Below are 16,373 nucleotides of genomic sequence, written 5' to 3'. Positions count from 1 at the left end.
GTCCAATAAATATTGATGAGGAACTGCGTGAACACGCTGTGTTTCAGCACCACGGACAGCAACAAGTGCGCGCGCTCCAGCGCAGTTACAGACATCAATGCATAACTGTAACCTCTGGGTTTTATATGCAAGAATAGTAGGTAAGAAAAAAAATCTGTTATTATTAAACCATTGGGCAAAAATAAAATATTACAATAAAATAATTTTAAAAAATGAAAATGAGCATTTGACATATGTATACGTAAACGTAGTATTGGTCATTGTTTATAATAAAACGTTATGTTACTTTGCTTTAAATAGCCTTCCCAATGTGTGTGTGTGTGTGTGTGTGTGTGTGTGTGTGTCCCGCCGTTTGCCTCGCCGATGTCCCCGAGCTCCCTTTCCACAAATGTTTGGATTCTCACTCCACCCCGCGGGCCTTCGTCCGTGCTGCCATGCCATTGGCTGATCCGGACTTCATATGCAAATTTGCAACGCGAGGAGGCGGGGTCTAGACAAGAGCCTCCGAACATGACGTCACGCGGCAGAGTGGCAACTGACACACGGAGAAAAGAAACGGGAGTGAAAACTGGAAACGGGAGCGCGGGATGAAAAGAAAGCAAAGAACATAAGAGAGAGAGAGAGAGAGAGAGAGAGAGAGAGAGAGAGAGAGAGAGAGGAGGTGAAGAAGGGAAAAAGAGATAGGAAGAAAGAAAATCGGAGAAGAGGGTGAAATAAAGAGAGGCGCGTGCAGTTGGTTTGTGACAGGGTGGAAGAGAGAGAGAGAGAGAGAGAGGTGTACTGTGTGTATGTGTGTGTATATTCGGGAGAGGAGGGGGTGACGGTGACAGGGAGGGAGGGAGGGAGAAAGTGAGAGAGAGTTTGTGTGTGTGTGCGTGCGTACGTGTGTGAGTGTGTGTGTGTGAGTGTGTGTGTGTGTGTGTGTGTGTGAGTGAGTGAGTGTGTGTGTGTGTGTGTGTGTGAGAGAGAGAGAGAGAGAGAGAAAGATGGCTACAGTGGCGGCGAGCGGAGTGCAGCAAGAGAATGGCTTCAGCACCGCGAACAGCTCCAGCAGAATGAACGGCATTGCACTCGGTCAGAGCCCCATTCCCATGAAGGACCACGACGCCATCAAGCTGTTCGTGGGTCAAATCCCACGCAACCTAGAAGAGAAAGACCTCAAGCCGCTCTTTGAGGAATTCGGCAAGATCTACGAACTCACCGTGCTCAAAGACAGATTCACGGGAATGCATAAAGGTCGGTCAAATTCCGCTTTCCTCTTCTGTCCTTTTCTGTCTCTTTACGCGAGGACATTTTGATATGCAGGACACAACGCAAGTGCATGCAACGTTCAAGTGGACGGCTGCTTGTGTGTGAGCACGCATGCATGCATGCGTGCGTGTTTGTGTTCGTGTGTGTGTGCGTGTGAGTGTGTAGTGTGTACGTGTGTATAGTCGCACGTGTCTGTGCATGCTCCCAGCCTTCCCACGTCCACGTGAATAGCAACTACTTCCCCAAAGATTTTCTTCAGAACAATAAGGCACTGGAAACAGAGCTCCAGTGATATTTATGTAATGAGAAGTCATTTTATCCCGACATTTCAGTGAGACGATCTGGCATCCAGAGTGAAAGTTTTTTTTTTTAAGGAGGACTCAGAAAGACGCCAGATTTAACAAAAATAAATAAATAAATAAAAAATAAATAAATAAATAAAACAGACCAGGAACCATAAATAGTAGATGGGTGGCGAAAAAAGCTTCGTTATTTTTCTGTAGCAAAAAAAATTAATTGATATTCTCTGACAGGAACACAGCACCACTTATGTTAAATCAAACCATCTCTATAAAACTGTCCAAATTTATTTATTGACCAAAAATAATAATGATGATAATAATAAGAAGAAGAAGAAGAAAAAGGGAAAAGGCTTACAACCAGATTGATACACACTCTCAGGAAGCAAAAAGGTACCAAACTGTACATGCACCTTTTCAGTGCTGTGGTGCCGTCAATGGGACTTCTATTTTAGTGTCTTTAGTGTGTATCTGGATGTCATTAAAAACTATTACGAGGTAATAAGGTACATAATTAGACCATAAGAAACACTTTATTTTTAAAAGCTAATTAAAACTTAATTAAAGCTGAAAAGATATATACTAAAGCGACAAAGGATCATATCACAAGAGTGACAAGGAAAAGTACAGTTTGCTGTGTTATTTATTTATAACTCTGCGTGCGTAGTGACATTCATTTCTATTTCTAAATAAATACAACAAAATATAAAAAAAAGAAAAAAGTAAATGCAGAGCTAGACCTCTTTTTTATTTAAATTGATGAATACAGATTTTTTTAGGGAGCTTGTTGGTGCATATATTTGTTCAAGGCATTTTATTCAGTTAAGTTTACATGACGGATTCACTCATCTTACTATTTATTTATTTATTTATTTATTTATTTAGTGATTCGTATGCTTGCGGCACGGTACAGTGTCCCCTGAGGTCTGGCAGCTCACTAACGCACAGCTACATGCCTATTGAATTGAGAAAAAGCAGATTTTACCCTCACCAGAACCCGTCACTGTGAACACTGGTGTAATGCCGTAATGGGAAAGGCACTGGTTGTGTCTCTGAATAGTTACCCAGACGCACGGCTAATATCAGCATCCTCTTATTGAGCCCTGAAGTTTATCCATGCCTACCTTGCCTGCCGTCACTGCCACGATCCTCGGCTCAGACGTGATCGATTGCAAAGACGTTTTGGGGTTTAGTCTTCTCTGTGCGAGAGTGAGGATGGAGGAGCAAAACAAATCTGCAACGGCTGAGGAAAATATGTAACTAATACAGGCCGGTACTAGACATGCAAGTATTTAAGGGTTGAAGTTCATCACTTGCTGCGATGTGTTAGATGTGGGCGAATAATTAAGAAGCTGCTCCTTTGTACAGAATGTGTATCACTGAGAACAGACTGTTCGGATACACGCTATTACCTTTTCTGCAGGTTCATACACATTCAAACTAAACCCAAACAATGAAGTGAGTGTTTTCTCTCTGCTCTAACACACCCGCTTCAGGCTTGGTAATGAAATGATGACTTGAATTCTGAGCAGTATTTAATATAAAATCTGCAAGGTGGTGGTAGGATCAGGAATAAGAAACACAGATCTAAGATTGACCCTCCTCTCTACGTGGAGGAGATGTGTGTTCTGTCTTTTCAGTGAATTAAAATGGTAGTAATTCTGTAGATACTAAGCAGTTGTGGATGTTTTGTAGAATAGGGACATAGGGAGCGCTCTCATTCGTGACATTCTGTGAGCAACAGTTTGCTGCAGCAGCTTCTTCAGCATCCCACACTGGATGAAAATCCAGAAGGTTAATATGGGGATATTAAAAGACAATTATAGGACAAAAAAAAAAAAAAAAAACTTTAAAGAAATTATAAAATAGAAAATGTTAAATGTGGTAACAAAGGGCTACATAATTAAAATAATAAAATATTAATTTAAAATATATTTAAAAATATATATATTTTAATATATTAAATATAATATTTAAGTATAATTAATAATCAAAAATATGTTACAAATATATTAGGGTGGGATATATTAGACAGCATGGGAACAGACAGTTCTGGAAGCTGATGTGTTGGAAGCCAGAAAAATGGGCCAGCGTAAGGACTCAACAACAGACAAATAGTGATGTCCGGATCAGAGCATCCCGAAAACAGCAGGTCTTGTGGGGTGTTTTTAGAATGCAGTGGTTAGAACATACCAAAAGAGGTCCAAGGAAGGACAACTGGTAGACAAGCGACAGGGTCATGGCTGCTCAAGGCTCACTGATGTACATGGGGACGAATAGTGCATAGTCCATCTGGTGGAATCCCACAGAAGAGCTACTGTACCATTAACTGTGAAAGGTGTCAGAACACACAAAGCATCACTGCTTGCTGTGTATGGAGCTGCGGAGCTGCAGCGGTCAGAGTGACCATGCTGACCCATTGAAAGCACCTACAGTGTGCAAGTGAGCACCAGACCTGGACCATGAAGCAATGGAAGACAGAAGCTTGGTCTGATGAAACACGTTTTCTTTTACGTCATATGGACGGCTGCACCACCGGGAAAGAGCTGGCACCAGGATGCACTGTGGGAAGGAGACAAATGTATTCTAATAATGCTAAAACATCTAAAGAACTAAAAATGAATTAACTGCAAGTGATAAAAATATTTTTTTACTCACAATGTCTATTTAAGTCTATATGGCATTTACATCAAATAAGTCAAATAATACAAATTTGTTTGTAGTCTTTATCAAACATTCTGCATCATAAATATCAATAATATTTTATTCTTAATGAAATCAAAGTCCTTCCAAAGCTGTTCAGTGTAACACATGATATATGTAATTGCAATTTCAGCCTTTTCTATTACTCTGAATGTTCACCGCTCAGGTATTTTTAGCTAGCAGGTGAATATCCCCTGGAATACATCACCTTCCCTTAGTGTGTGTGTGTGTGTATGTGTGTGTGTATGTGTGTGTGTGTGTGTGTGTGTGTGCACGAGAGGTCCGTCTGCTGTGTCTGTAGGAGACAAATCATAGAGCCGGCTGCAGTCATCGCTCAAATTTTACCGGCCACTTCCTGAGCTCACAAAGGTCCTCCACTGTGGGATTGAGCCTGATCTGTGTAATGTTTAATTTTATCATTCATTACTTGTGCCCCAATAGTCTTGTATAAAAGATGTAATTGGTTTTAAATAGCTTTACAAATGGACTCTACTGCATACAAAAGTGCGAAAATGTCAGAGGAAAGATGGTGCTGCTTTAACGAGCCTGGATAGATCGCGTGCCGAATAGGAAGGAAGGCAGCTTTGTGAATTGTTATTTCTTCCACTACGTTTTCTTCCGCTTGTCTCTTATTAATGTTTTGTTCTGATTAACAAGGAAAGCATTTGACGGCGCTGACATCATTGCCCTCGAGTCATTCAAATGATGCTTAATGAAGTTCCTGCGCAGGTGATGTTTTTGGGCATCGTGACAAATTACGACCGTTAAGTTATTTCGAGGCGTCTTTTGTTTACAATGTAATCAGGGGGAGTATCTCTCTTTCTTCAGTAGGAGAGTATCTATCTATCTATCTATCTATCTATCTATCTATCTATCTATCTATCTATCTGTCTGTCTGTCTGTCTGTCTGTCTGTCTGTCTGATGGTCAGTCTGTCAGTCGGTCAGTCAGTTTGTCTGCCTGCATTAAAGTAACAGACCATTTAAAAAGCTATGTATTCCTGCAGGACTAATACTGGTCTATCTATCTATCTATCTATCTATCTATCTATCTATCTATCTATCTATCTATCTATCTATCTATCTATCTATCTATCTATCTATCTATCTATCTATCTATCTATCTATCTATCTATCTATCTATCTTCGGAGGAAGAGTATATCTCTTACTTTAGTAGGAGAGTCTCTCTTTCTTTCCTCAGTATGAGAGTATCTATCTATCTTTGGAGGAAGAGTATTTCTCCTTCTTGAGTAGGAGAGTATCTCTCTTTCTTCAGTAGGAGAGTATCTATCTATCTTCGGAGGAAGAGTATATCTCTTTTTTTAGTAGGAGACTCTCTCTCTCTTTCCTCAGTATGAGAGTATACATCTATCTTTGGAGGAAGAGTATTTCTCCTTCTTGAGTAGGAGAGTACCTCTCTATCTTTAGAGGAAGAGTATATCTCTTTCTTCAGTAGGAGAGTCTCTATCTATACTCGGAGGAAGAGTATTTCAATTTCTTCAGTAGGAGAGTCTCTATCTCTTTCCTCTGTATAAGAGTATCTATTTATCTTTGGAGGAAGAGTATTTCTCCTTCTTGAGTAGGAAAGTATCTTTCTATCTTTAGTGTGAGAGTATCTATCTTTCTTCATAGGTAGAGTATCTATTTTTCTTCAGTATGAGAGTATTTATCTATCTTCAGAGGAAAAGTATATCTCTTTCTTTAGTAGAAGAGTCTCTCTCTTTCCTCTGTTTGAGAGTACATCTCCTTCTTGAATAGGAGAGTATCTCTCTATCTTCATAGGTAGAGTATCTGTCTTTCTTCAGTAGCAGTGTATCTCTCTATCTTCATAGGTAGAGTATCTGTCTTTCTTCAGTAGCAGTGTATCTCTCTATCTTCATAGGTAGAGTATCTCTCTATCTTTAAAAGGAGAGTATCTGTCTTTTTTTTGTAGGAGTGTATCTCATTTTCTTCTGTAGGAGAGTCTCTCTCGTCAGAAGGAGATTATCTCACTATGTTCATTAGGAGTGTATCTCTCTATTTTCAGTGGGAGTGTATCTCTCTTTCTTCTGTAGGAGAGTATCTCTCTATCTTCAGTAGGTGTGTTTCTCTCTGTCTTCAGTAGGAGTGTATCTCTCTTTCTTTATAGGTAGAGTATCTCTCAATCTTTAGACAGAAATTATCTCTATTTTCAGAGGGAGAGGCTACGCCTTCTTTACTAGAACTGACCAGCCACTGGCAAATAGGCCATGCCTCCATTACTAGCATATAGACCACGTCTTCATCGCTGACATATAGGCCACACCTCTATCAATGGCATATAGGCCACACCTCTATCAATGGCATATAGGCCACACCTCTATCAATGGCATATAGGCCACACCTCTATCACTGGCATATAGGCCATGCCTCCATCACTGGCATATAAGCCACACCTCTATCAATGGCATATAGGCCACACCTCTATCAATGGCATATAGGCCATGCTTCCATCACTGGCATATAGGCCACACCTCTATCAAGGGCATATAGGCCATGCCTCCATCACTTGTATATAAGCCACACCTCTATAACATGCATATAGGCCACACCTCTATCAATGGCATATAGGCCACACCTCTATCAATGGCATATATGCCACGCCCCCATCACTGGCATATAGGCTACATCTCCATCACTGGGATATAGACCACAACTCATTCACTGGCATAGAGGCCATGCTTCCATCACTGGCATATAGGCCACACCTCTATCAATAGCACATAGGCCACACCTCTATCAATGGCATATATGCCACGCCCCCATCACTGGCATATAGGCTACATCTCCATCACTGGGATATAGACCACAACTCATTCACTGGCATAGAGGCCATGCTTCCATCACTGGCATATAGGCCACACCTCTATCAATAGCACATAGGCCACACCTCTATCAATGGCATATAGTCCAAGCCTCTATCACTCGTGTATTCCATTACTATCACATAGTGTATTCCACATTCCATTACTAGAATATTCATTCACTGGCATATAGGCCACGCCTTATTCAGTAGCATAGAGGCAACGCCTCCATCACTGGCATATAGGCCATGCCTCCATCATTGTTATGTAGGCCACACCCCCAACACTGGCATATATGCCACGTCTCTATCACTGGCATATACGCCACGTCTCTATTACTGGCATATAGGCCCTGCCCCCATCACCAGCATATAGGCCACACCCCATCACTGGCATATAGGCCACACCTCCATCACTAGAACTGACATCACAGCATCTATACTTGTAACTAACTGAAACATAATCCACACCAATTTCTACTTTCAGTGACATAAAGTACTGTTTCCATATGGACTTGTTCCCAAAATCTGCACAAAATGACTCATACACACTGATAGGGTGTTAGTGACGCCCTTAGTGATGTCTTTTTAGCTGTTTTTTTGGCAGTTTTTTCAGTTCAATTCCTCTCCAGTTGTGACAGCGTATGAAATACCTGGTCATGAGGTAATCAGATAAACATGACCAGAAGCTAAACAAGCAATTCACAGTGGGCTTTAGGTGATCTCTAAGATCATTATCCTTAATTAACATGCTCATGTTTATGCACATGCTTAAGCTCTGACTCATACAGAAACCAACAGGATTTATCCATGTTTAAAATATCTGTAGATAGTCGAAGCCGGCTGACATGAGCCCACATTTGCAAACACATTATAAGCTGTATGAAAAAAATGCAAAGGTTAAGGATAAGATTAGGGGCGGGGCTAGCAGTTGTACTTTTCTTTGGGGATGAATTCCATTCACATCGCCCATATCAGGTCATTTATATAAATTTCATTTATATAAATTATAATGTAGTGTTTATCCAGCAGATAGAAAGCCTACTGAAATGTACTTTTAATACAGGATTGTAATTGAGAATAATTATTATGTCCTTGACTAAAAAAAAAAAAAAATTATATATATAATATAAAAATACAACCTTTACATTAAAAAAACAAAACAAAGAAGAAACTCATGATAATATTGATAGAAGGAAAAAATGATGTTTTTATACATTGAATTTGTCTTGATCAAGGGCAGAAGTATTTTATTTTATTTTATTTTATTTTATTTTATTTTATTTTATTTTATTTTATTTTATTTTATTTTATTTATGTATTTATTTATTTATTTATTTATTTGTTTGTTTGTTTGTTTATTTGTTTGTTTGTTTATGGGGTAACTCTTAAAAAAACAGCCAGTAGTATTTTATTTTATTTTATTTTATTTTATTTTATTTTATTTTATTTTATTTTATTGTATTTTATTTATGTATTTATTTATGTATTTATGTATTTATGTATTTATTTATTTATTTATTTATTTATTTATTTATTTTTTATTTTTTATTTATTTGTTTGTTTGTTTGTTTGTTTGTTTATGGGGGTAACTCTTAAAAAAACAGCCAGTAGTATTTTATTTTATTTTATTTTATTTTATATTATTTATTTTGGGGGGGGGTAACTCTAAAAATATACAACCTTTACATTAAAAAAAAAACAAAACAAGGAAGAAACTCATGATAATATTGATAGAAAGAAAAATGATGTTTTTATACCTTGAATTTATCTTGATCAAGGACAGAAGTATTTTATTTTATTTTATTTTATTTTATTTTATTTTATTTTATTTTATTTTATTTTATTTTATTTATTTATTTATTTATTTATTTATGGGGGGGCAGGGGTTAACTCTAAAAAATGCAGCTTTTACTTTAAAAAAACAAAACTCATGATAATATTGATAGAAACAAAAATTAATCGTGTCTCCTTTATTCTATAATGACTTTCCAATGATTTCTGGAAATAAAGCTTTGACATTGCTGATAAAAGAGCCTGAAATACATTGGTCTGAGCCACCAGGAGCATCAGCCTGAATGATGACACTGTCTGAAACTGCTGAAAGTGTGAGAGGAACTTATTCAACGGTGGCTTGTCCATAGAGACCAGCAGGACGAGAGTAACACCGTTTATATCAGCATCCTCATTCACAACTCCAGACATTTTATATGTTGTTGAAATACTAATTACCTCTTTTAAGTGACCGCTAACTCCAAAAAACCCCCACAAAAACAGTTGACTCTCGACTATCAGAGCTGCTCAAGTATTGCACTTGATAGTCTTCTACAGCGTAAAACACCTTGACTTCATTAACTTGGAGTTTATGTTGATGCTAATATACAAAATCCACAAAAACACACAACAATCCATGCCTCCATATTTCTCTGTTATTAACGACTCCTTCTCTCTGCCGTATCTCTCCTTTCCATTAACAGTAAAAAATCTTCTGCTCATCTGGTGTCAGACGTTTTGACATTTCTTTCCCCTCCTCTCAATTCCTCCAGGTTATCCTGATGATTAACATGTAGCTCAAGGGATTATCATGATTATCACCCCCAATCTGCATCCATGGGATTTTTTTTTCCTTTCCAAAATCAAAATTTCTAATTAGGCATGATTAGAATGGAAATGAATTCAGTTCTGTGCAGGAACTTGTTTGTTGTGTTGCGATAATCACGGCTGCAGCGCCGCTTTACAAACAGATTTGAAATTAAAATGCTGGATTTTTTTTCCCTCTCTTTTGCCATTTTATTTTCCTATTTACATTTATTTAACCAGAGAGCATGAAAATAAGCCCTGATTAAATAACCCTGTCAGTAGTTTTTATTTTTGTTCATATTCCTTGAAGATTTTTAAAAACTTTAAGTCAGACATTATAAAATACTTAGCACAGATCTAGAGATTATTACTGCATTTGTTCCACCTCATCATAGCAAACCCTGGCTTTTTTTATGCAATTACGGAGCTCTGGAATATCTCTGTATTAGGTTAGGTTGTTATTGTGTGCTCACACAGAGATATAGAGAGGATACTTGCTTGCATTGATGGAGCATGACATCGATTTAACTTTATGTTATGTGGCGATAGAATGCAAGGTAGGATTCCAAGTCGAAAACTTCGGTCCAAAGTTTATAGCCATATTTACTCAGTGGCATGAGGCATGATCTTTGAGGCATGAGGTTTGATGCAAATGCAGGCTTTAATAAATAAATAAATGTAGAAATAGGGATAGGAAAAAAGAAAAAACTAGGAAAGGGCAATCACAAACATTAGAAAAAAAAGAAACAGGAAAAAGTATCAGAATAGTAAAAAATAAATAAATAAATAAAATTAAATAAAAAAGAGGAATGGGCAAAAGTATTGCAACAGTCAAAAAATTAGGAATTGACAAAAGTATCGAAGCAGTCAAAAAAACAAATAAATAAAATTTTAAAAATAAAATAAATAAATAAACAAATAAATAAATAAAACAGAAAAAAAGTATAAGAATATTCCAAAAAGGAATGGACAAAGGTATCAAAACAGTCAAAAAATTAGGAATGGACAAAAGTATTACAGTAATCAAAAATAAATATAAATAAATTAATTATTTTTAAAAAGAATAAATAAATAAATAAATAAATAAATAAATAAATAAATAAATAAATAAATAAATAAACTATTAGACACAGAACAGTCAAAAAAGAGGAATGGGCAAAAGTATTGCAACAGTCAAAAAAATAGGAATTGACAAAAGTATCGAAGCAGTCAAAAAAACAAATAAATAAATGAATAAAACAAACAAACAAACAAACAAACAAACAAACAAATAAATAAATAATAGGAAAAAGTATCAGAACAGTCACAACTACAAGGAATGGGCAAAAGTAGTGCAACAGTCAAAAAGTTAGGAACAGGCAAAAGTACCAGAGCACTCAATAAATAAATAAATAAATAAATAAACAAGGGCAAAAGTATTGCAGTGGTCAAAATCAGGAATGGACAAGAGTATCAGAGTAGTCAATAAACAAACAAACAAACAAACAAACAAACAAATAAATAACAGGCAAAAGTATTGGAATAAGTCAAATCTAAAACAGTCAATGGACAAATTAAAGCAGTAAAATAAAAATAAAAATAAAAAACAAAAAAAGGAATTAACAAAAGTATTGCAACAGCCAAAAAAATGAACAGTCAAAAAATTAGGAATGGACAAAAGTATTAGTATTAGTATTAGTATTAGTATTAATATTAGCAGTTTAAAAAAATCCTGATCTGAAGTGCTCTAATGTACTGAAAATGTGTTGAGGGTTTGAAGGACAAGCCGACTGAGCACTCATCTGCTACGCCTACTCTACAACCTCACTTTAATATCTGCTCTTCATCCTTTTATCTATAAAATGTTTGCTTCTTGAAGATGCCACAAGAGTTCATGGACTAAGATTATTCATAAATAAATGAATACTGTATGATTTACTGTATTTAACATTGATCTCTATGGATTAACATCTTGAGTGGATTTACAGCCATAGCATGAGTTTCAGTGTGACTGAAAGAGAAGCCTGGTCTTTAATTTAACTGATAACATACAAGAAATTAGGGATTATTGGCGCAATCGACCTTGGAATCAGGTCATTTTCAACTCAAGCTCAAACAAACGGGAGATAAAAATAAAAAAAACAGCATGCAATTAAAACTAAGAAGTGCTGTGTCGTTTACTGTTCATGCTCTAAGCAGCCATGTTGATTTGATCATCTGTCATCTGCTGACCTCGGCGTTGGCCAGACGAGGAATTCCAGGCCGATGGGGAGTTTTGTTTGGTCAGAAATTCTGAATTAGAATAGCAGCGAAAGTTATGGCTCAGAGTCATGAGCACTGAGATGGACCAAGAGATGAAGTCTGTAGTTATGTCTGAGGTCTGAATATCGATGTGCGCAGTTTAGGTATTAAATCCTGGCTGCACACACACACACACACGCACGTAACTCAACTCTAACACAGCCCGCAGTCACTGAAGGGCACTGTACTGACTAAGTGCTTAGGATTTAAGGCTAGTTTAGGACTGAAGGCTGATTTTAGGGCCGGTGTTCCTCTGGGAAAGCCCTATATCACCGTGGGAATAACACTGAGCTTTACTGTAAAGAATAATCCAGAAGTCGTCTAGTGCAGGTCACGGTGTCACATCTCTCTGCTTCCTGTCAGAACAAAAGACTGCGATTTAATTTAATTTATTACAGTAGTTTTTCATTTACAAACCAGTTTATTATCCAGTAGCTACATTAAAGACGATACTATCTTTATCAAATGATTATCTGGAGACAGACTTCCTATTAGTTTTATCTCCTGCTTGCTTTATTACAGCAGAATGTAACATGTGTAAGTGCCTAATACAGGACTTTAAACATTAATCCTTTATCTCTGATGATGTAATTGTAACTGTGCTGTCAGTTCATGAATTATAAACATAAATTATAAATGATATATACTTTTATTGCAGTTTGAACACATTTAACATTATTCCCATAATAGGAATAATATTGATGATATTTCTGTAATCAGTGATATCAACATTATCATAAATAATAATGAAGTAATGAATAATAAGTTTTTTTAATAACATTTATTATTATTATTATTATTATTATTATTATTATATTTTTAAAATGAAATAAATTTACGTTTCAATTTTCGCTTGAAAAATTTTATTATTATTATTGTTATTATTATTATTATTATTATTATTAGTAGTAGTAGTAGTAGTAGTAGTAGTAGTAGTAGTAGTAATATAGTATTATAGTATTAACAAACAAACAAACAAAAAAACACTCACCTACCAAAATTATTAAACCAAAATAATATGAAATTATTAAAAACAAAAAACCCAAAATGTTAAACCAGAAAAATAGTTAAAAAAGGATAAATAAAAATAACTTAAAAATAATATTTTGTATTTATATTCAAAAAATAATATTTTTTTGTTAAAGAACAAAAAAATAATAAATAAATAAATAAATAAATAAATAAATAAATAAATAAATAAATAAATAAATAAATAAACTAAAGAGTAACCTAAACAGATTTTTGAATGAAACATTAAAATAAATAAATAAATTAGTAAATAAATAAATAAATGAGAAAGTTTACAGTAAAAAAACAAACAAACAAACAAACAATAATACATAAGGAAATATATATTAAAAAGAATTAATAAACAAAATAAATGCAAAAGCATCTGCATGTATTTGTTGTCTTCTTATCTCTTTTGATTGTTTCCAAGGCTTTTTGTTCATTTCGGAATGACACCGCATTGACTTACGGTCTGATTGTACGTGTGTGTGTGTGTGTGTGTGTTTACAGGATGTGCCTTTCTAACTTACTGTGCCAGGGAGTCTGCGCTGAAGGCCCAGAGTGCTCTCCATGAGCAGAAGACTCTGCCTGGGGTATGTTCCCTCTCTTTTTTCATCTCTCTCTCTCTCTCTCTCTCTCTCTCTTGCCTTCTGGGCTGCTGAGTCCTCGACTGAACCCATAATCTAACCAATACAAATCATGTCAATCGAAGGCCTGTGTTTCTGGAGCTGATTGGCCGTGTGCCATGCCTGCTCAGTCTCGATGCTGTCTGATCTCGCTATTCTCCTTAATGATGCTCCATGAGGCTTCGCCCGGTCCTTACGCGGGTGTGGAGGCGTAACGCTTCTATCTGCCGATACACAGCGTTTCCAAACCCACTGTGCGTGACCTTAGATGTTGTCAGAAGCAATCTGCATCTTTAGAATGCACTTTAAAGCAAAAGTTTTTCGGACACCTTGCTCGGCTTTTATGGAGGATGCAGTAGGTTCTTATCTCCAGTGTATCTCCTCGCTCTGGAGCTCGCTTGGTCCGGCCTTTCTTTTTCTTTTTCTTTTTTTTTTACGCCGGATTTACTGGTTAAATAATTCACTCTTGTCTTGTGCCTTCTTCAGTTCAATTCAATTCAATTCTGGATATCTACAGTATCACAAACAACAAGTCTACAGTATAGTGCATTACAGTGTTTGGGTAACAATATCTGGAGCAGGTTAGAACCTATTATACCACAGCAAGGTGGAATTCTCAAATCTGATTGGTCAGAAGGTGTGGGTTAAGTCTGTATAACAGAAGCAGTGGCTGTAACATTATATTATATAGCTTTATATTGATGCACTGTTTCTAATATATTACTGTTGCTATAGTAACAGCTCAGACACAGGGACTTGTACAACAGACACTCCACATAATCTAAAGAGGATTGCAGACTGGCAGCTTAGTTTGCAGGAAAAACAATTGGTAACCACTCTTTCACATGCTCTGGACCTGTGACATCATGACAATGATGAAATCATCAGATAAAACACAAGCACGGGTCACTTCCTGATTGAGAACAGACACGAGTTCACGTTCCCGGGAATTATGGGAATGTTAAAGGGAACTCGTACTCGTGTCTGCATTCGCTCAGAAAGTAAACTGAGTGTGATTTATCTGATGATGTCATCACTCGTTTCCACAACTGTGAGTAGCAGAAGAGGTGAGGGTGAGGGTGAGGGTGAGGGTGAGGGTGAGGGGGAGGGGGAGGTGACTATGATATCTTAATAATAGCACCCTTAAAAAAGACAAACCCACAATAACCCATATAGTAGCACATACAGTAAGACACAGTAACACATACTCTCTCTCAAAACACACACACACACAAACACACACACACACACACACTAAACTAAACATAACCAGTCACTCAGACATGCTCAAAAACATCTGAGTAATAAACAAAATCATTGCATACACTGTATTGCCAAAAGTTTTGGGACATCTGCCTTTACATGCACATGAATGTAATATGGAGTTGTCCCGCCCTTTGCAGCTATAACAGCTTCAACTCTTCTGGGAAGGCTTTCCACAAGGTTTAGGAGTGTGTTTATGGGAATTTTTGACCATTCCTCTAGAAGCGCATTTGTGAGGTCAGACACTGATGTTGGACGAGAAGGTCTGGCTCACAGTCTCCACTCTAATTCATCCCAAAGGTGTTCTATCAGGTTGAGGTCAGGACTCTGTGCAGGCCAGTCAAGTTCCTCCACACCAAACTCACTCATCCATGTCTTTATGGACCTTGCTTTGGTCACTGGTGTGCAGTCATGTTGGAACAGGAAGGGGTCATCCCCAAACTGTTCCCACAAAGTTGGGAGCATGAAGTTGTCCAAAATGTCTTGGTATGAAGCTGAATCATTAAGAGTTCCTTTCACTGGAACTAAGGGGCCGAGCCCAACCCCTGAAAAACAACACCTGAATTCAATGATTTGGAGGGGTGTCTCAAAACTTTTGGCAATAAGGCTTTTACCTTCTTTTGCTATTATTTGATCAAACTTCTTACAAAATCTGCTATGACTGTGTTCCCCATGCGTGTTTGTGATGACGTGAACACGAATGCACTGGGGTTCAATAGAATCAAACGAGTATGTAGCTAGCTAGTATTATTCCTGTTTAGGACTGAATCTGGGTAAAAGGATGTCTGTCATTTTTCCGGAAAAATGGAAAAGTGATGCTGTTATGAGAGTCTAGAGCATGTGTCAATCAAACACGGCGGTCTTTAGCATTCTGTGCTACCTCGCTCAACCCTGTTACTCCTCTTATTCATATCATTTCTCATTTAGTTTCAAATGTCACTCGTTATTGCCTTCCTGTTCCCCTTCCTGCAGGATAATTGCTGTCATGACCTATTCTTGCCATGCTACAGCCACAGCTAATTGCTAAGCTAACGGACTCGTTTAGCGCCTGAGCTTCGTCCAGGTTCTGAGCGGGTTTCTGAGCGGACTTTCTGCCTCGTGCGGCGTAAGGTGACGTGTTGTGTGGGTTTGGAGATGATATGATTTTTTTTTTGCTGTTTTAAATCTCACGGCCCAGAAACAGCGTGTGTGTGTGTGTGTGTGTGTGTGAGTGTGTGTGTGTGTTATTAGAAAAGAAGACAGGTGCAGAATGAGGCCATTTATTATCATTATGTTCTTGGTTTTCTTACCCATCCCTCCTCCATCTCTCTCTGTGTCTGTGGCATGCACGCTGTCCTGTGCGCTGTAGAGATCTATCTGCTGTCAGTTTTGCAAAATGATTTTTTTTAGAATGCGTAATCGCTGCATCCTGCATCCAACCAACACACCATGATGATGAAGTCATGCACTTTCATTACCGTCATGCTCTTCACTACAAAACTGTAGCGTACTGCTGCCTCACATGCGTCTGTTACAACTCCAGATGTCGCACATCTGTCTTCTT

At 37.2% G+C, this 16,373-nt stretch overlaps 1 protein-coding gene across 10 annotated transcripts in view; it reads left to right on the top strand.

The window, feature by feature from the left end:
* Positions 1-855: 855 nt before the first annotated feature.
* celf6 (CUGBP Elav-like family member 6) overlaps positions 856-16,373 on the top strand; it is a 196,568-nt gene continuing 181,050 nt past the window's right edge. For all 10 annotated transcript variants that reach the window (XR_009204470.1, XR_009204469.1, XM_058387959.1 and 7 more), the window contains exons 1-2: positions 856-1,236; positions 13,452-13,534. Coding sequence is in view for 8 of the 10 variants with exons in the window: in XM_058387959.1 (XP_058243942.1) it covers positions 987-1,236; positions 13,452-13,534 (333 nt within the window). In the remaining 2 variants the exon portion in view is untranslated. The remainder of the gene's footprint in view (positions 1,237-13,451; positions 13,535-16,373) is intronic.

The sequence above is a fragment of the Hemibagrus wyckioides genome, linkage group LG04 (genome assembly GCF_019097595.1).
Source record: "Hemibagrus wyckioides isolate EC202008001 linkage group LG04, SWU_Hwy_1.0, whole genome shotgun sequence".
NCBI classification, from domain to species: Eukaryota; Metazoa; Chordata; class Actinopteri; order Siluriformes; family Bagridae; genus Hemibagrus; species Hemibagrus wyckioides.
The sequence above is the reverse complement of the archived record's forward strand: the minus strand, read 5'-3'. Positions and strand labels throughout refer to the sequence as shown.